Source organism: Cervus elaphus, chromosome 29 (genome assembly GCF_910594005.1).
Source record: "Cervus elaphus chromosome 29, mCerEla1.1, whole genome shotgun sequence".
NCBI lineage: Eukaryota > Metazoa > Chordata > Mammalia > Artiodactyla > Cervidae > Cervus > Cervus elaphus.
Window position 1 is genome coordinate 7,480,259 of NC_057843.1, and position 21,802 is coordinate 7,502,060.

A 21,802-nucleotide genomic window follows, 5' to 3' on the forward strand; every position below is an offset into this window, starting at 1 on the left:
CATATATATGTGTTAGTATGCTGTAATGTTCTTTATCTTTCTGGCTTACTTCACTCTGTATAAGGGGCTCCAGTTTCATCCATCTCATTAGGACTGGTTCAAATGAATTCTTTTTGATGGCTGAGTAAAATTCCATGGTGTATATGTACCACAGCTTCCTTATCCATTCATCAGCTGATGGGCATCTAGGTTGCTATCCATTCATTGCTTTGTCTACACGACTAGCAAAAGATTCACACATGGTTCCCAATATTAACTCTGGGATAATTAAGAAGAGAATTCACACTCAGGAGGGGAGGTGTGACAAACCAAGCTCTCAGCCAAGAAAGGCGAGTGGACATCTAAGGTGAGTGGACATCTAAGTTGCTCTTCTGTATGGCATGTTTTGACTTGTGACATTGGTAATCTCCCCACATGGTTCCAGGGCTTTACTCTGTGTGTGTCAAACAGGGCAAAAGCTTAAGCTTTCACTGAAGGTTGAGTAAGTAGTCCTGAGATTAAAATAGTGCCCAGGAGTCCTGAAGATACTGGGACATCACACTGGCTTAATCAAGTTACAGGACTTCAGTTTCTCCTTCTTTATAGTTAGGCTAAGATAGACATGGAAACAGACAAAGATTTAACAAACTCATAGACAGAAGAGAGAGAAAATCTCGCGGTTAAGGCATAGGGGATCTCCTCTCAGGCTGCTGGTATGAGAATTCCAACTCCCCAGCTTACTTGAGTGTAAGGTTGTGCAAGATACTTATTGTGCTCTCCAGCCTAGGCTCCCTTATCTTCAAGATGGAGATTATAGAAATACTGCGAAGGGCTTTGAGAGAGTTAAGTGAGATAAGGACTTCCCTGGTGGCTTAGTTGGTAGAGAATCCACCTGCAATGTGGGAGACCTGGGTTGGATCCCTGGTTGGGAAAATCCCCTGGAGAAAGGCATGGCAACCCACTCCAGTATGCTTGCCTGGAGAATCCCCATGGACAGAGGAGCCTGGTGGGCTACCATCCATGGAGTCACAAAGAGTCAGACATGACTGAGCGACTAAGCACAGCACAAGGTACCCATAGTATTTAAAAGAGTATCCTGTAAATGGTGAGTGCTCAGTTAAAGTTAATTGTTGTTACATGTTTAAATAATTTCATTGGATAAGAGGCAGTACTACATTGCATTTCTCTATTCATGCTCTTGGGGGAAATTGAGCCTCTCCTGCTACAGAATCTCTCCCAGAGAATCCTGTATTGATTCAACACTGAGGGCTTCTAGTCTTCTTGAGACTGAGATCAGTGCCTCCAATGATACAAGGTCAAGGGTCTCCCACTATATGGCATTCATGGTTCTCCAAGTGTTACTAGACCTCTTAACTTTTAGAGGGAATACATGGAATTACATTTTGATTGCCACTATAGGTTCTTTTCCATGTTTATATTTTAATAAACTTTATTAAACATTTTTCTTAATTCTCCAATCATTTATATATTTTTCCTAGGATTTTATTTCAAAGGTGTATAGATTTAGCCTTGACAATTTCCCTTTAGGATTCCAGCCTCTGAGAATCTAAACTTCAGCCTTCTCTAGGATCAAATATGTCTTTTAAGTATTGCCCATGCTTTCACCTTTTTCTTGGATTTGAAATATTATAATTTGTAAGTAGATGTCACATTAGGAAAACTAACCAGATTATCCTGAAAAGTTTATATAACTACATCTTTAATAACTCCAGAGATGTCATTTTTGTCTTGAAGCAACCCAGAAAACGAGATGCTAGTTTATTTTTGAGAACCTCTAAAGAAGGAGATGTCTACATTTCTACTTGGGTGAAGTTCACAGTGGTTTAAGCACTATCTGACAATGATTCCCAATGGAATGAGAAAAACACCGAGCCTCAGACACGTATGTGATCACAGACACCTCCAATGCTGATGCTGGAGCTGAGAACAGGAAGTGGGCACACTGATCTGCCATTACCACAGTAACTGAAACCAGCCTGATGACTGACGAAAGTCTCATTGTTTTTGGACACAGATAATTTAGACTTGCTGTCAATATTGCTCAGGTTGCTACAATTTCATGATTCCACTTGAACTATTCAAGAACCATTCATGATGATTTTCCTAGAATTTTCAAAGTGAAGTCTTTAGCTCCAAAAGTTCCTGCCAAAAGGATTATAGCTGCCGCTGAGCTGTGCTTAGTTGTACTTGACTCTTTGGAATCCCGTGGACTGTAGCCTACCAGGCTCCTCTGTCCATGCAATTCTCCAGGCAATAATATTGGAGCAGGTTGCCATTTCCTACTCCAGGGTATCTCCCTGACCCAGGGATTGAACCTGCATCTCTAGTGTTTCCTGCATTGGCAGTGGGTTCTTTACCACTGTGCCACCTGGGAAACCCTAAAGGTTTATGGCTTATACCAAGTAAAATGATATCAGCTGATCACACTGCCCTGAATAAAACACAATTTGAATTGCACATTGTGGAAAGAATGATCAGCTCTCTGCTGATGTCCACCCTTAGGCACACAACTAGCCTGCATTTTCCAGATTCCCAGCTTCGGCCAGCCTGGTTTCCCAAAAGCTTGCATACAGAAAAGGTTTCCTGCAGTGAGCATCTTGCCCTAGGTTGACCCAAGAGTGAGGAACAAGTTTATTCTATATTTAAGCCACTACCCATTTGGGTCTATTTATGAAAGAAGTTTAGCACTGGAGGGAGGTGGAGTATGGCATATCAAAATATATCACCTGGGCATAAGGGTGACTTTTGAGCTAAAGGCACTTGTAAAAAAGCAGGTGCAAGGGAGCACTTTAATCTCTCTTTTCTTCCTGAAAACAGGACACAGAACTTAAAAGATGCTGTCCCAGTCCCAGGAGGAAGGAAACTATCATCAGAGACTGGTGTCAAGCAGAAGAGACATCTTTACAGATCTTGTTAAAATAACTCCTATCTTTCTTGAGTCTCCTCATATATTTTAGTTACTTTCCCACAAATGCCTCACTTTGCTCAACCTGGTTTACAAACACTGAGGTCTCACTGTTTCTTTGGATCTTCATTTTCCCATGGGGGCTCTCGTGGACATGTGAAAACCTGTATGCTTTGCTCCTCTGTTGATCTATCTTATGTCAATTTAATTCTCGTGCTGGGCTAGAGACACTGAGAAAGAGATAAAGTTTGGTTTCCCCTACAGTGTTTCCCAACTAACTATATATGCTGTATTTTAAAGTTATACACCGTTACTACCATCACACATGAGTAGAGATACCTTAACTTCATTTTAGTCCTTTTTAGTCCATCAAAGCTGTTTTTACAAACTTTACTGTTTAGGAATCTCACAATAACCTTGACAAATAGCAACACTAGGAAAATATATATGTATAGTCAAAGCTATGGCTTTGTCAGTAGTCACGATGGATGTAAGAATTGTACCATAAAGAAGGCCGAGTGCCAAAGAATTGATGCTGTTCAATTAGGATTCCAGTCTCTGAGAATCTAAACATCAGCCCTTTCTAGGATCAAATATGTCTTTTAAGTATTGCCCATGCTTTCACCTTTTTCTGGAGAAAAAGGTCTTCTCCACTTTGTGCTGGAGAAGACTTTTGAGAGTCCCTTGGACTGCAAGGAGATCAATTCAGTCGATCCTAAAGGAAATCAACCCTGAAATTTCATTGCAAGGATTGCTGCTGAAGCTGAAACTCTAATACTTTGGCCACCTGATACAAAGAGACATCTCATTGGAAAAGATCTTGATGCTGGAAAAGATTGAAGGCAAAAGGAGAAGGAGGCAGCAGAGAATGAAATGGTTAGATAGCATCATTGACTCAATGGACATGAATTTGAGCAAACTCTGGAAGACAGTGGAGGTCAGAGGAGTCTGGTGTGCTACAGTCCATGGGTTTGAAAGAGTCAGATATGACTTAATGACTGAGCAACAATGACATGTTTCTTCAAAACAGTACTGCAGTAGGTAACTTTAAAGTCACTAAAGAAACTTTGAGTTCAAACTTTTGATATTATGAAACAGAAAATCCCATAGAACCAGTAAAAAGAAAAGTAAACCAAGTTGCCATTTCAAACCTGAGCTGGTAATAAATACACTTTGAAGAGATACTTCTGTGGCCCAAATGACCAGTAAGAAATAATTATTGACATCATAATTGTCCTTACCTGCCAAAGAGGACATATTAATAATGATGCCACCTTCACCTCCGTTTTGTTTGCTCATGTAATCCAAGCCCAGGTAGGTTCCACTGATCACAGAAACCTAGTCCAGGGGCAGAAATAGGAAAAGCAACAGAAGCATTATATTTTATGATATAATCACACCCCAATGTTTCTATTGCTATCTCAGACACTGATGGAGACTCCTGCAAATGTTATCAATGAAAGGTTATAAAATGGCTGTGTTTTTGTTTTAAAGCCAGTCATTAACTCTTTTGTTTGCCTAAACTTGTAGAGCTCATCACATTTCTGCAAAACTTCACTTAGTTGCCCAGTTTCTGAGATTTTATGATAAATGTTATATTGCAACAGTGTCTAATTAACTTGCATTAATTCACAGCACCTTCAAGAATTCTATATATTATTTTTCTCTTCTAAATACTGGATACAAAATTTATTCACCCTGTTTAGCCCATAGTTCTCTTGCCCAGGTATTCTACATCCATCTGCTGTGTTTCATTCTCTTCCCTCTTGGAATATATCATAGTGGATACCCTTGATTGCCTGTACAGTTCTCATTTCCTTCTTTTTTGCATTTGTATCTACTGTATCTATTGTATCTCATGTAATACAAAGGAAGGCAATCTCCCTTGCTTTAGTGCAGACAGTGGTTAATCTAATTGAGTCACAGAAATCCCATTCCCCTTGCCTGTGACTGGTTTAGGAGATGAAAGTGACCCATTTCCCAGCCAGTAAGACCAGAGGAGTCAGCTGCAAGTGGGGTCCAGGTTGGGGAGGGTGATGAAAGAGGATGCTGCAGAGAAAAATTTCAGTGCTCTTAAGAAAACCAAATGATTGCATTACTCCTTTTTCATTGCTTTGTACACAGGGAATGGCAGGGACATTGCCTTGAAAAGCAGGGATATTACTTTGCCAACAAAGGTTCAGTTCAGTTGCTCAGTCGTGTCCGACTCTTTGTGGCATTGGGTGCTGCAGCACAGAAGGCTTCCTTGTCCATCACCAACACCCAGAGCTTGCTCACACTCATGTCCATCCAGTTGGTGATGCCATCCAACCATCTCAGCCTCTATCATCCCCTTCTCCTCCCACCTTCAATCTTTCCCAGCATCAGGGTCTTTCCAGTGAGTCAGTTCTTCACATCAGGTGGCCAAAGTACTGGAGTTTCAGCTTCAGCATCAGTCCTTCCAATGAATATTCAGGACTGATTTTCTTTAGGATGGACTGGGTGGATCTCCTTGCAGTCCAAGGGATCTCAAGAGTCTTCTCCAACATCACAATTCAAAAATATCAATTCTTCAGTGCTCAGCTTTCTTTACAGTCCAACTCTCACATCCATACATGACTTCTGGAAAAACCATAGCTTTGACTAGATGAAGCTTTGTTGGCAACGTAACATCTCTGTTTTTCAATATGCTATCTAGAATGGTCATAGCTTTCCTTCCATGGAGCAAGCGTCTTTTAATTTCATGGCTGCAGTCACCATCTGCAGTGGTTTTGGAGCCCCAAAAAAGAAAGTCTCTCACAGTTTCCATTGTTTCCCCATCTATTTGCCATGAAGTAAGAACTGGATGCCATGATTTTAGTATTCTGAATGTTGAGTTTTAAGCCAACTTTTTCACTCTCCTCTTTCACTTTCATCAAGAGGCTCTTTAATTCTTCTTCACTTTCTGCCATAAGGGTGGTGTCGTCTGCATATCTGAGGTTACTGATATTTCTCCCGGTAATCTTGATTTCAACTTGTGCTTCATCCAGCCTGGCATTTCTCATGATGTACTCTGAATATTAGTTAAATAAGTAGGATGACAATATACAGCCTTGACATACTCCTTTCTCGATTTGGAACCAGTCTGTTTTTCCAAGTTCGGTTCTAACTGTTGCTTCTTGACCTGCATACAGATTTCTCAGAAAGCAGGTCAGGTGGTCTGGTATTCCCATCTCTTTAAGAATTTTCCACAGTTTGTTGTGATCCATACAGTCAATGTGCCACACAAGGCTTTGGCATAGTCACTAAAGCAGAAGCAGATGTTTTTCTGGAACTCTCTTGCTTTTTCTATGATCCAACGGATGTTGGCAATTTGATCTCTGGTTCCTCTGCCTTTTCTAAATCCAGCTTGAACATCTGGAAGTTCACGGTTTACGTACTATTGAATCTGGCTTGAAGAATTTTGAGCATTACTTTGCTAGCATGTGAAATGAGTGCAATTGTGCAGTAGTTTGAACATTCTTTGGCATTGCCTTTCTTTGGGATTGGAATGAAAACTGACCTTTTCCAGTAGTCATGTATGGATGTGAGAGTTGGAATATAAAGAAGGCTGAGTACTGAAGAACTGATGCTTTTGAACTGTGGTTTGGAGAAGACTCTTGAGAATCCCTTGGATTGAAAAGAGATCAAACCAGTTAGTCCTAATGAAAATCAGTTCTGAATATTCATCGGAAGGACTGATGTTGAAGCTGAAGCTCCAATACTTTGGCCACTTGATGCAAAGAACCGACTAATTGGAAAAGGCCCTGATGCTGGGAAAGATTGTAGGCAGGAGGAGAAGGGGACGACAGAGGATGAAGTGATTGGATGGCATCACCGACTCAATGGACATGAGTTTGAGCAAGCTCCAGGAGATGGTGATGGACAGGGAAGCCTGCTGTGCTGCAGTCCACGAGGTGGCATAGAGTTGAACATGATTGAGTGACTGAACAACAACAATGGCTGGAATGAAGTTATAGAGATAGCATCCTTAAGAGGGAACCACCATGAAGGATGGCAGATGGAAGAGATGACAGGGACTGTCCTGATGATATCACAGAGCTGCAACATCCAGCAGCCCTGAACTCAGCGTCCTGTGAGATCACATAGCTGTTTCACCCAGACTGAGCGGGAGATTATTGTTCCCTGGACACATGGTCTTCAGTAATGAAATCACTTAATTTTGTTCATCACTCCTGCAGCTACCTTTTTGATAGCTTATTCTGTTTTATTACTGACACCCACATATAGGCACCTTTTCAGTTTTATTCTAACATTTGAGAATTAATTGGCGCTTCCATGGTGGTCCAGTGGTTAAGAATCTGCCTTGTAATGCAGAAGACACCGGTTTGGCCCCTGGTCCTGGAAGATCCCACACGCCACAGAGCAACTAAGCCCATGTGCCACAACGACTGAGCCTGTGCTCCACGACAAGACAAGCCGTGCACTGTAACCAGAGAGCAGCCCCTTGCTCGCCACAATTAGGGAAAGCCTGCGTGCAGCAACAAAAATCCAGCACAACCAAAAATAAATAAATAAGAACTAACCACTACCAAAAGCAACTTATGACATGCAACGTATTTGAAACCTTACATTCCCTTTTAGATTCAAGAACGCCTCTCCCTTCAACTCAGACTTTTAGAAGAAAATTTCCTTTTGAAACCTTAATTCCTATGACTTTCATTCTTTACAATACTGCAAAGAAAACAATATAACAGAGAAGGAGATAACGAGTCTGAACCTGAGGGCATATATTGATGGTTACCTTCTTTTTATTTTAAAAATTCCTTTTGGAGTTTCCTTGACAAGCATTCAGAGTTGCCTCTATACCTAACAGTAGTTTTAGCACAAAGAAGTAAACTGGATTCTATTCACTCAAGCCATGCATCAGTGTGATATTAAGCAAACTCAGGGAGAATGCATAAAACTTGCACATGATTCTCTTTTAAAAGGAAAAAAAAATCTTCAGTGGTTTATATAAGAAGGATTAAAAAATGTACATGGCTGGAATTACTGAAGTCAGATTCTGTGTGTTTCTGCCCAGGTCTCTAGCATGTCTGAACAGAATTTCTGTTTATGTGTATTGGCACTACTCTTTTATTCTCAGGTATTTACAGCTTTGCTGACACCTGTTTTGGGTTTTCAACATCTACATGATGCAGCCAGATAGAAGACTGGGGAATGTTTCTAATTTTTTTAAAAGCCAGATTTATTTCCTGGTTTTTGATGAAGGAGGAAAAATAATTATCATGCCATCTATTATCAGGTTAAGAATTGAGTAATTTTTCAAATGAAAGTATTCTTCAAATAAATCTACAAGAAAAAAAAACTAATGTTTTAGCTGAACATATATATTTTCACCTCTCTTCCTTTACTATGACAATCTCTTCCACATCCCAGATCATATATTAAGGAAAATTCAATGTCTAATTTTATGTGTGGTTAGTCGTTCAGTTATGTCTGACACTTTGCAAGCCCGTGGACTGCAGCCTGCCAGGTTCCTCTGTCCATGGGAATTCTCCAGGCAAGAATACTGGAGTGGGTTGCCATGCCCGCCACAGGATCTTCCCAACCCAGGGATCGAACCCAGGTCTCCAGTATTGCAGGTGGATTCTTTACCAACTGAGCCACCAGGGAATCCTTAATTTTACATAGTGAGAATAAATAAAAACTTGACTATTGACAAAAAAATCTAATGAACACATGCTTACTCAATATTTTCAGTTATGAAGAGAGAATTTTTTTATGTATACTGAAATTACAATTGCTTAGTATTCCAAATCTTAAAATACTTTTTTTCATGAATTAAGGCATTCTGTAACTTAAAAATCACTCTCATAAATTCCCCTATCCTGGAAATAATTCTCTAGTAATAAAGATAAATGGATAAATGAACTTAACTCCTCTCAATAAGCATCATGTCTTCTATTATACACACATATATGTATAGATAGGCTTCCCTGGGGGCTCAGCAGAAAAAAAAAAAAACCACCTGCAATGCAGAAGACCCAGGAGATGTGGGTTTAATCCCTAGCTTGGGGAGATCCCATGGAGGAGGGCATGGGCTTCTGTGGGGGCTCAGACAGTAAAGAAGAATCTGTCTGCAATGTGGGAGACCTGGGTTTGACTGCCGGGTTGGGAAGATCCCTGGAGAAGAAAATGGCTACCCACTCCAGTACTCTTGTCTGGAGAATTCCATGGACAGAGGAACCATGGAGTCGCAAAGAGTCAGACACAACAGAGCAACACACACACACACACACACACACACACACACACACACGTATATATGTTCCTATCATATTTGTGTGTGTGTGTGTTTACTACTGAAATTTTCTAATCTGTTATTTCCTTTATCTCATTTCCCTCATCTCATTTCCCTCCACTCTGGAGTTGCTTTCAGTTTATTTATGGTTCTTGTGCTACATAGTAACTAAAGCAATTAAAAAAAATTCCGTCATATAATCATAAAACTTTACCTTTCAGGTTCTTGTTTTCCCTCCAGTCAGTTTTCGAGGGATACTAATAAAAATGATCATTTTTTTAATGAAATCTATTTTCATCCTTTTTTCTTCCATGTTCAATCTTTCAAAATTTCTACTTATTTAGGTGATAAATATGACTGTGTTCCCCCTTGCAGAAGCTACTTATAATTCAGGAAGCCTTGCCTAACTAACTAAAATAGGTCTATAGGGTCCTCAGACATGATAGAGTTGCAATAATAGAAAGTAGTTATTAATATAAGTTGTAATCAGCATGCTTGGGAGCCAAGAAAAAGAAGTATGCTTGACAAGTGTTTCTATCTGTTTCCTCAACTCTTCATTAAAGGCAGAGTAGAGCAGAAAAGTCTACCTCATTTAGAAATGAGATGGTGGGAATGAAGAAAATGTGACTTCATACAAATTATGTTTTATTAAAGCTTAACCAACTTTAGAGGTAAAAGGACTACTTTCATCCTTTCCCAATCTGGGAAATTCAAAATCAGAAAAATGAAATAAAAATTCACAAATTTAAAAAAATATTATTTATTTTACTTTTATTTATTTCTTTGGCTGTGCTGGGTCTTAGTTATAGCATGTGGGCTCTAGTTCCCTGACCAGGGATCAAACCCAGGCCCCTTGCATTGAGAACATGGATTCTTACCTATTGGACCATCAGGGAAGTCCCAAAAGTTCATGAATTTTAAATTCAGGTACAGAACAAATCCTTTTAAAGAATCCCCAGTGATAGTCATCAATTTTATTTAATTTTTATTTGAATATACTAATGGAGTCAATACAAGTTAGTCATATGTCCAAATTAAGTTATAAGTCCCACCCGAGTACAAATGAGTTATTTAGGCTTATTAAAGTTTCAAATAGTGAAATAAATACATTACCAAATGACTTTATCAGTATTCAAAGTGAAGTCTACCTCTGCTCAATGGCCAGACCAACCTTTGACAGCTATGCAAAAATTCTTTCTTTCCTGAATGTTCCTTGTGAGTCTGAGCAGCTATAAATAAGGCTCCTGTGGCTGATTTCAGACTGAAAAGGAAGGACAGAGAAGTCTAATGGGAAAAAAAGATTGGGAAGAGGTTTACTGGAGCTCTTATGTGGGACACATGGTGAGAACCACTGTCCAAAGAATAAAGAAGGGATAAATTTGGTAAGGAATAAAAGTGGAAGGATAGACAACACTGTTTGCAACACTGATGTAATAGGAAACCATCCAAACATTGTGCTGAAAAACTAAAATGAATATCCATGTCTGCAAAATATCATAGGATAGCAGTTTACTTTTTTTTATTTTATTGTACTTTTATTTATTTTTTTTTTCATTTATTTTCATTAGTTGGAGGCTAATTACTTTACAATATTGTAGTGGGTTTTGTCATACATTGACATGAATCAGCCATGGAGTTACATGTATTCCCCATCCCAATCCCCCCTCCCACCTCCCTCCCCAGCCCATTCCTCCGGGTCATCCCAGTGCACCAGCCTCGAGCACTTGTCTCATGCATCCAACCTGGGCTGGGGATCTGTTTCACTATAGATAATATACATGTTTCGATGCTGTTCCCTCAGAACATCCCACCCTCGCCTTCTCCCACAGAGTCCCAAAGTCTGTTCTGTACATCTGTGTCTCTTTTTCTGTTTTGCATATAGGGTTATCGTTACCATCTTTTTAAATTCCATATATATGTGTTAGTATACTGTATTGGTCTTTATCTTTCTGGCTTACTTCACTCTGTATAATGGGCTCCAGTTTCATCCATCTCATTAGAACTGATTCAAATGAATTCTTTTTAATGGCTGAGTAATATTCCATGGTGTACATTTTAATTGAACATCTACTAAGCATGCAAAACAAAAATGTCTGCCTTGAAAGAACTTACAGCATATTAGCATAAGTTGTACATGTATCAAAATATTACTACTAAAATTTCAAAAACTGATAAGCCCTATGAGGATAAGTTACATTGTATAAGTTTTCAGAAGAGGGAATGATATGTGGTGAGGTTCTTTAACTAACTGATGACTCTCTGACATGGACAAGAACATGGAAAAACATGGAAAAGACCACAAATGGAATTGTATAATACAAGGAAGCAAATTACATCCAGAGCAGAATTGAAAAAAAATATTATACACAAACCACACACAAATATTTGCATTCTACTACCAGAGATAATCAAGTTAGGAGGACAATGATTAGTCAGACTCTAATCTACTCTTGGAAAGAGTATTGTAGGTAGGAGTGAAGGAACTTGTTTTTAAGTTATATATGGGTGACAAAGGTTATAGCTTGTTCTCTTTCTGTAATATTAAACAAATGCCATCAGTCTCTGGAGTTAAGCTAAGGAGTGGCTTCTGTCAGCAGAGTTCAAAGAAAAGTAAAGGCCAGCTGAGTTTCAATGAGGAAGAATCCTGGAGAGTGAGCTATAACCAAAGGGGACAAATAAAATTCCCGTCCTCCAGAATTCTCCATTTGCAGATAATGCAAGAACTTCCCAGCTTGGAGCAGATGTTTATTCACCTGTGTATTTATTATAATAAAGCAAACATGCCCTCTCTGCTGGATGAAAACAGATCATTAGAATCTAATCCTATTCCCCCTGTGATATCTCTTCACTATTTTCATGTTTCTTTATATTAACTCTAATCATACACATGTTTTCTGACAGCTGATTTCTCAGAGAAAAGACACAGTAGGTGCCCGTTATGAATGACCTGAACATGGGAAATTTACATCCTAGGGACCTCTATCTATAAAATATCTGCAGTTTTACTGATGAAACTAAAAATAAGAGTGATACACAAGGGAAAGAACTGTTGTGTGCTTTTTTTTATTAGTATAGCTCAATTTAAAAAATTTGGTCAATTTATGTGGTTTCAGAGAGTGGCATAAGTTCATAAGAAATATATCTTCTTTAAATTCCTGAAGTTTCCAATTGGTTGCATGTTCAAAAAAATTTCTTTTAAACCTGGCAACCAAAGGATATACTGAAGTATGGTTCATAATCAGCCAGGGATAACCACCAAAGAGTACACATAAAATGTACTATTTTCTTGTCAGCCAAAGAAAATTAAGGCTATCCAATGGAATTTAAGATAAGAATGGAAACAGAACATAAACAAAAAGAAAATTTAGTGAACATGAAGTATGAACTAAAGCAAAAGGAATAAATCCTAACAGAAGAGTAAAAATAAATATGAGTGGCTTAAATTCACAAATATAAAAAGCATTTGTTCTAGGATGTGATTTGAAAAATAAGATTTTACATTATACTGTTAGCAAGAGACAAAATTAACATTAAAGGTTATTTTCATTTTCAAAATAAAGAAACAGAAAAAAGTATGCCTAGGTAAATGAGAATCAAAAGAAAACATGGATGTCAATTTTATATCTGGAAATAGAAAACAAATAAAAAATCCCAGGTTGCAATGGGGTTAAAACTTTAAAAAGTCAACACTAGTACAGCCACTATGGAGGACAGTGTGGAGATTCCTTTAAAAACTGGAAATAGAACTGCTAAATGACCCAGCAATCCCACTCCTGGACATACACACCGAGGAAACTAGATCTGAAAGAGACACGTGCACCCCAATGTTCATCGCAGCACTGTTTATAATAGCCAGGACAAGGAAGCAACCTAGATGCCCATCAGCAGACGAAATGGATAAGGAATCTGTGGTACATATACACCATGGAATATTACTCAGCCATTAAAAAGAATTCATTTGAATCAGTTCTAATGAGATGGATGAAACTGGAGCCCATTATACAGAGTGAAGTAAGCCAGAAAGATAAAGACCAATACAGTATACTAACGCATATATATGGAATTTAAAAAGATGGTAACGATAACCCTATATGCAAAACAGAAAAAGAGACACAGATGTACAGAACAGACTTTGGGACTCTGTGGGAGAAGGCAAGGGTGGGATGTTCTGAGAGAACAGCATTGAAACAAGTATACTCTCAAGGGTGAAACAGATCACCAGCCCAGGTTGGATGCATGAGACAAGTGCTCAGGGCTGGTGCACTGGGAAGCCCCAGAGGGATGGGATGGAGAGGGAGGCGGGAGGGGGGATCGGGATGGGGAACACATGTAAATCCATGGCTGATTCATGTCAATGTATGGCAAAACCCACTACCATATTGTAATTAGCCTCCAACCAATAAAAATAAATGGAAAAATAAAGTCAATGGTTGATAAATTATGATCACAAGCCATTTATGCAGAATTAAAACTGACAGGATGACTGAAAGAGATAGGCAAATTGAGAATTGTCATTTGAGATATGACTACATTCTATTCAGAAACAGACAAATGAAGGAGATAAAGTAAGCAAAGGAATAACTGACAGCCAAATCAAATAGAAATATTTTCAGAAAATGATAAGATCTTATCATTCATAACAGAGACACAAACATAAAATTAAATTAGGTGTTAACTAAGCAAAATCAATGGTATTAGACATTGATATACCATGATAAAGTAAGATTTAGCCAAGAGATGTAACTATGGTTAACAGAATGAAAATATTTCATTTTACTTAACTATACTATTTGCGTAAAGCAGAAGAAAATCAAAGAGTTGTCTCAACTCAGAAACAGCAGTTGTGAGGTCTCTAAACATACACACACACATCAGAAACATTTTGAGAGACACTTGACAAACACCTTTGAAAGTTATTTTGAAATATGATACCCAGGAACGCTTGAGACAAATTTTAGATAGAACTAGAAGGAGGGTATTTGCACTTTAAAATAGTACCTTTTGATCTGAGTCAAAGGATTTTAGGTATCTGTCAAGCTTGGGGTGCAACTCTGTACCTTAAAAAAAGTAGTGCTCACAGATTACCTTTTTTTGCGAGTTAGGGTAATTCTCATCAATTCTATCAAGTTATTACAGTTAAGTCATTACTCAGAGAATGTCAATTCAAGTCAAATATTTATTGACTAAGCACTATGTTCAGGATATCGTGTTGATTACTGAGAGAAGAACAAAGAAAAACATCACATGGTACCTGTTTCTAAGAAGTTGAATATGGTGAAGTAGGCAGCACTCCCTGTGTGTTAATATACACACCGTGGCCCCTCTGCACTTTACACATGCCTGCTTTGCAAGACTAATAAAAAAGATTACCAAATAAAAGAAATTACCAAGGGCATGGTGACCCCATGCCCTGCCCAGCTCTGACATCTGGCTTTAGCTAAAGTTTGAGTATTTCTAAACCCCAATGGTTTATGTCATGTGTTTATAAAATGGGATAATCAGTAAGCTTGTAATACAATGCATAAAACAAATTTTATTTCCTAATTCTACATTTTCACAATTCAAGAAAGAATTAAATAATCATCAAACATTGTGGACATGACACACACATGCGTACACACACATACACTGACATTAATAATAAAATCTTAATTATTACAAAGTCCAATGGTCATTTTAGCCTTGTTTTCTATTGTAGTGCTGGAATTAAATTTAGTTTTTAAATAAATAATGTAAGGCAGAAATTGGAAAGATTTTTTTCTGAAAAAATTCAAATAGTAAACATTTTAGGCATTGTGAATCATAGGGCCACTGTCACAATTATTCAGCTCTATTGCTATAGCATAAAAGTAGCCAGAGACATGTAAATAAACCTTGGCTGCGTGCCAATAAAGCTTTACAGACACTGAAATTTGAATTTCATATATTCATACATTTCTTTCTTTTTTTTTTTTTTTTTACTATTTTTTCAACTATTAGAACATGTAAAGCCCATTTGTAGCTTGCAGGTCATACAAAAACAGGTGGCAGGCTAGTTTGGCTGGAGATCATAGCTTGACAACTATTAAGTTACTCAATAAATGATGTTTTTTTTTTCCTATTTCCTTTTAATATTTTAAGACAGATTTATTTTCATAATTGAAAGTCTCAAATGTCTTCCTATTTGTGAAAGGAAGTGCTTTTTCCCCTAGCTTTTTGTAAATTCCCTTTTTCTAAATTGTAGGTCATTATATTGTTTCCATGAAAAAAACCCTTTTTTCCTTTTAAGACACCCTTTTATGAAGTAATTGTAAAGAATGAACATGGTTTAGACAACTTACCAAATTAATCTGCAGAGTTTTTTCCCAGTTTTTCTCATTATTCACTCCAGCATTATTGACCAAGATGTCCAGCTTTCCAAAGTGATCTACAACTTTCCTAAAAGTATCTAATAAAAAAAGAAGACATTATAGATCTGTTCTTACTTTGCACAGATACATTTACCACACTGTATGCCCTGAAACGATGTTTTAACTTATGCAGTCTTCTGGTGAAAATTACACTCCTAGACTGTGGCTTATTGCCTTGCTTCTCAGTGTGGTTTGTAAGTCAGCAAGGATCAATCAGAATTACCTGGGAACCTCTCAAAAATTCAGAATCAGTGGTACCACAGACCTACAGAATCAGAATCTTAAACTTAGTAAGATCCGTAGACAATTTGTATGCACATTAACTTTCTGTAAGCAGTATCTCAATGGAGTAAATTTTAGAGAGCTGAGCACCCTGTGCTAAGTGCTCTTGGAAGTCAGTTTGGGCAGCCAGCATCTCTGTCCCTGAGAAGTTACTGAAGTTCTGTGGTTTAGCCTATGACAAACATCCTTTTAAAAATAAGCCATACTATCTTCAGAAAGTGTCACATTAAACACTTGTGTATTCAGATCCATTATGATCGTTTTAGTGCATCTAGTACCTAGTGGGCTTCCCAGGTGGTGCTAGTGGTAAAGAACCTGCCTGCAAATACAGGAGGCACAAGAGATGCAGGTTTGATCCCTGGGTGGGGAAGATGTGGGGAAGATCCCACATCTTCCCCACCCAGGGGAAGAGGGCATGGCAGCCCACTTCAGCATTCTTGCCTGGAGAATCCCATGGACAGAGGAGCCTGGCGGGTCCACAGGGTCACAAAGAGTCGGACATGACTTAAGCGACTTAGCAGGTACACGCACACTCTTCAGAACTCCAGAACCATCTTACAGGAAATTAGGTTGTCAAATACTAATGGCTTCTCACTTTTGGGCTCAAGCAACTCATAGTCTAGGTTTTGCTGACATTTAAAAGCCACGGCACCCTTTATAATTTGCCTAAACTCTTCCTGTTGCTTTTTTTTTCATCTTTAGGTCATCTCCAAGAACTTTTTCACCTCTGTATTTTTATCATTTCAATGACATCTCTTGGGCCACATGTCTACATAGTTTTAAAAGTTGTAGCCCACACTAAACCTTGAAACTGGAAGAGCCAATGCCAAGTTTTCCTAAAATGCAAATAAACACTGATGTCTAGAAAACATGTGGCTTTCTCATTGACCATCATGACTTCTCCTGGTCACTCATTATGTGTCTGGTTTCCTCCTCCACAATCAGTTATCCTTAAGGAACGTGTTTACAGCCAAGGTACTAATTTTAAATACTGGGAAGCAAAACAATTAAGATTAAATGTCATGTGCAAAACTACATAAATTCAGACAGAAATAACTTTCAGATGACCTCTACTGTTCACTATTCTATCAGCATGGCTGTTGGGATTTGACATGACTTTACCCCTGAAGAAAAATACCCTGTGCAATCAGCAAAACTTTATCCTCTGGCGAAATACATTCCTCTGGCACTGTGTTTACAGGTCTCTTCTGCTCACACTTATAATCCATGTTATGGGTCTTTATAAAATTTTCAGAGTTTAATTACATAATTTCCTTTAAAACAATTTCCCTGAACAACAATGTGTTTCCTTCTAACATACCACTCCATTTTCACTCTTTCACAGAACACAGAACACTCCAACATTAAAAAAAAAACAACACACACACAGACTCATCCATGTTAAGAAAAGTACTAAAGTGACTTTCATGAAAGTTTTTTGATCCATTAATTAAAGATGTGCCTAACAATTTTTTTCACTTAGTCTTTCAATAAAAAACTGTGAAATACAAATGTTCTATTTTCTCGTTTTTCCTCGAAATACATGTATTTTTTTCACAGATCTGTTGGACTTCTAAATGACCAAATCTGTTTTTTGTCTACACCAATACTGTCTCTAGATTGGTCAAGTAGATCTGTCTGTCTTAAGCGAGTAGACAGAAACAGGAAAGCACTGAGGAAAGTCTGACAGAAACTTTTCTTCTGCAATTCTAACTCTGCAATACAACTATTACTGTTTTTAAAGCATTTCATAGGGGAAAAATCAGGGAGAACATCTGGTCAAAAGCATCCAGCACAGCTGTGATGACAACCCTTGACCTTGCATTCTAGCATGTTCCAAGGAGAAACATTGCCACATTTGATTGCCATTGGACTCTGCTGTCTTCCAGCTTTCTGGGAGAAGTAGTTTGCAGTTATCCCCTAGCCTATTTTATCTTTCTAAGTTCCATTTGCAGGTTCAATCATTTAATAACTACTGAAGCAGCACTATCTTGGAATACACCAAGGAATTTTGATTACATTAGGTGCTGCCAAATGACTAAAAGAAAAGGATTTCTCAAACATGCTTGGCTTTTCTTCCTCCTTAGTTGTTTTATGTTTATTGGGATGTCAGAGGAATTTATGTCTACTGGGATGTCAGAGGAAACGTAGCAGTCGGCTATCTCTTGGAGCTCAGCGGTAGTTGCGTTGCAGGAGGTTGCCTGCCGCCACCCCAAGCTGGCTCTCTGGCGCAGGCTGCCTTCAGGTTGCTACTTGCTCAAGGCGCGCTCTGCGCGAATGGATTGATTTCCCCCTCGCTTACCTCTCAGTTGTTCCTGATCGGCCACATCGCACTGAATAAACAGAGTCTTCTGAGGTTCAAACTGCTCATCCAGGGCAGCTTTACACTTGACACCTGCTTCGAGATTCCAATCGACCAGCGCTACCTGCGGACAAAAGGAGAGGAATCGAGATCCTTCGCGCCTGATAAAGCAGACAGACCGACAATGCAGAGACAACAGGAACCTCCTCGTTTGGACCTGAGATCGGGCAGTTTACAGATCGGGTTCTCTGCCGGCGCATTCGAAGTCCGCTGGAGTGAGCCAGCCTGGACAGCTCTGGAGGCGGCAAAGAGAGCACCGGGGGCGCAGCCTGGTCGCTCACTGCCGGCGGCCGCGGCTGGAGGGCGGGTCTCGGGTGGGCCGTGCGCCCCGCCGCGCTTACCTTGGCGCCCTTGAGCAGCAGTGCCTCGGCGGAGGCTCGGCCGATGCCCTGGGCCGCGCCAGTCACCAGCGCCACTTTGCCGTTCACGTGCATGTCGCCGCCTGCGCTCGGTGGGCGAGCTCGGCGTCTCGGCGCCGCCGCGGCTTTTAAGGACCCTGCGCGCGCGCATGTGTGGCCGGGCCGCGCTCGCCTGCCAGTGGGCGGGGATGAAGCTGTCAAGCCGCGCCGGCACCCAGGACTGTGTCACCTGGCCTGAGCGCTCCGGCCCGGCGATCTTTGCCTTCCTGACTCGTAGCCGAGCCTAGGAGCCTCCCCCTGCACTAGGGCATGAGACATGCGGTAAATAAACAGCTCTGCCTCTGCGGAACTTGTAACCTAAGCTAGCTGGGGAGAAGATGATGATTTGGACGCCCGCTGGCTGGTTAAGGAGCACGCAGAAAGGTTATTCCCCAGAAAGAGATCCCTTCTGTGCGCCGAAGAACACCCCCGTAAAAGGGGGGCAGAGGAGAGGTTGAAGAGCTTGGATTCCTCCCCCACCCCCACCCTCCAAACAATCGAAAAAGAAGAAACAAAGCAAAAACCAAAAACAGTAAAGCACAATTTTAGGGACTGCACTTTTGTCTCAATCTAAGTTTTTAAATTCTTATCTCACGGACATCGAAGTGGGGATGGAGAGAGCAGAGGCGACTAACACTGTTTTTAGGGGGTTTTTTGTTTTGTTTTTACTGAATTGTGCTTTGGACAAACCTGTAAAGGGGTTGGAAATGAAAAGTGCATTGGGCTCTGAACAGAAAACTCCTGGATCCTGTCTTTCAAGACTGGAACTTTTAGGAGTCTTGTTGACACTCCGGTTTCACATCAGCGTCAATTCTGGGTCACCCTGAGAGTGCCCAGCAAGAACTGTCATCACTGACTGCACTGGGCTTCCAGCCTCTCTGTCAGCCTGGTGAGGTGCAGGTTCAATGGAATGTTTGCTGGTTGAGTCATACTAGTTCTGGAGGCTTCCAGTTAAGCATGGGACAGAGGTTCCTGGTCCTCCAGGAATTTGAGCTTGAGCTGTGCACTAAGATGCATTCAGCTGGGGATATTCCACTGACTCTGTCTTTCTCTCTTTCCTGTTATCGTCTGCAGGCTTCAGTTCTAGTTCTGTAAACTGAATACCTGCCTGGCATTTATTTTCATGATCAAAGAAATCTAAGTACTTGGGGAGACAGAGGTCAGGCAAAAAGCTCACACAACAGGGATGAATCCTTTGTGTACTTCTTTGTTGCTCCCAAGAGGCAGCAGATGAGGTAACTGGCATGCAGGCATGTATGGGGAGGGTGTGTGAAATATAAGTTGTCAGCACATCACTGAAACAGAAGTCTTTATATTGAAAGAGAATAGCAGAGGATTTTTAAAAAAAAATTAAAAGGAAGCAAAGGAAAACTCAAACCTCTAGAAGCACGTACAGAACATAGAAGAAAGGAAATGTTTTTCTTTATCAGGAAAGAACTAACATAAGAGCCAGAGAAGGAGCCGCTGGAGTGACACGGGGACGTGTTGGAAAAGCATATGGAAAAAGAGTTTCAGGGAATAAAGGAGTCATTACTAAGGCAAAGTACTCTGATAAGCACAGGGAAAGAAGGATGAAGAAATACTTTAAAATTTTCCAGACAATAATCAGTGTCAGTATATTTGCTTTTTAAATTTGATTTTTGTTCATCATGAATTTTTTTTTAATCAATGTTTATGTTTACTTATATTTTGGCCACATCCTGTGGCTTGTGGGATCTTAGTTCCCCAACCACGGATCAAACCCATGACCCTGCAGTGGGAACACGAAGTCTTAACCACTGGACCCCCAGGGAAGTCCTGGCGTCAGTATATTTAGACGGCACAGAAACCAAATGCTGAAATTTAAGGGAAAGAAGGATGAGAAGGTGAACATTGCAGAGGTTTAAGACCAACATGACATGGGAAGCAATAGATTGCACGGTAGTTGGAGAGACTAGTAAGCAGATGAGTTATTCTTTTAAGAAAGGATAGGGATGGATTCAGGTTAAAAGCCAGCCAGTGAGAGTGAAAAACAGGAGAATAGAAGCGGTAAGGGGGTGGGTGGGTGCATGGCTGGGTGGGTGCATCAGTTGCAGATTCAGACAAAGCTGGTTTGGGTCTTGTCTCTCTGCTCCTGCCTGATTGTGTGACCTTGAGCTAGTTGCATCAATGCTGTGTTTCAGGGCCCTTATTGGTAAGTAGCAGCTCCTATCAGACGTTAGGGACAATGAAATTAGGCCTGGCATAAATTGATAACAATTTTAGCTCATATGAGATGGAGAAAAATGTGAGAAACAATTTTATTAGTAGAAAGGAAAGACTGGGAGTTCGAGCACATTGGTAACCCCCACCCCTTTCCTTCCCCTTGGTTTCCATGGTGACTGTCTTTGTTCAGACCCTCTACACTTTCTCTTCTGACACAAATAGCAGTTAGACTCCTGAATTATTTCTTTGCCTCCAGATAGCATTGACGTATATACACTACCACGTGTAAAACAGATAGCTAGTGGGAACCTGCCGTATAGCACAGGGAGCTCAACTCAGCGCTCTGTGGTGACCTAGAGAGGTGGGATGGGGAGTAGGGTGGGAGGGAGGTTCAAGAGGGAGGGGGCATGTGTGTACATACAGCTGATTCACGTTGCTGTGCAGAAGAAACTAACACAACATTGTAAAGCAATTATCCTCCAATTGTAAAAAAACAATTCCTTCCAATAAAAATCCTAAAACACAAATCTGATTATGTTTAGACATTCTTATGTTTAAAACCCTTAAAATATCTCAATCCTTGGCATGGCATGGTAGGCATTCCACACCCCTGATCTTTCTTGTAGCTCCTCTTTACAGCCTGGGAAGCTGCACCCATTAACACTGACCTCACTGCCCAGGCTCAGGCCTTTGGCATACCGCTAGTGTCTGCTCATCTGAGCATAGTCCTCTTCTACCTTCTTCACTCGTCTTCTTACTGAGCTGAAGAACTACAGGGGAAACACCACTCACGTTATTATAATTACCTTCCTTCCTGTCTCTGAGTGTCTTCAAGGACAGCTGTGTCCTGACCATTCAGGGCAGAGTCACCCAAAGTGAGTACTTAGTAAATGTTAGTAGTTTAGTGTTAGTCACTTAGTCATGTCTGACTCTTTGGACCCAATGGACTGTAACCTGCCAGGTTCCTCTGTCCATGGAGTTCTCCATGCAAGTATACTGGAGTGGACTTTACTCAGGGAT

The 21,802-nt window shown here is 40.1% G+C and overlaps 1 protein-coding gene across 1 annotated transcript in view; it reads right to left on the reverse strand.

Moving 5' to 3' along the window:
* HPGD (15-hydroxyprostaglandin dehydrogenase) overlaps positions 1-20,234 on the reverse strand; it is a 38,325-nt gene extending 18,091 nt beyond the window's left edge. Inside the window, exons 1-4 of the mRNA XM_043891186.1 lie at positions 18,542-20,234; positions 18,141-18,264; positions 15,488-15,594; positions 4,147-4,243 (exon numbers count right to left, since the gene is read on the reverse strand). Of these exons, the coding sequence (XP_043747121.1) occupies positions 4,147-4,243; positions 15,488-15,594; positions 18,141-18,264; positions 18,542-18,634 (421 nt within the window). The 5' untranslated portion in view covers positions 18,635-20,234. The remainder of the gene's footprint in view (positions 1-4,146; positions 4,244-15,487; positions 15,595-18,140; positions 18,265-18,541) is intronic.
* Between the last annotated feature and the right edge of the window lie 1,568 nt (positions 20,235-21,802).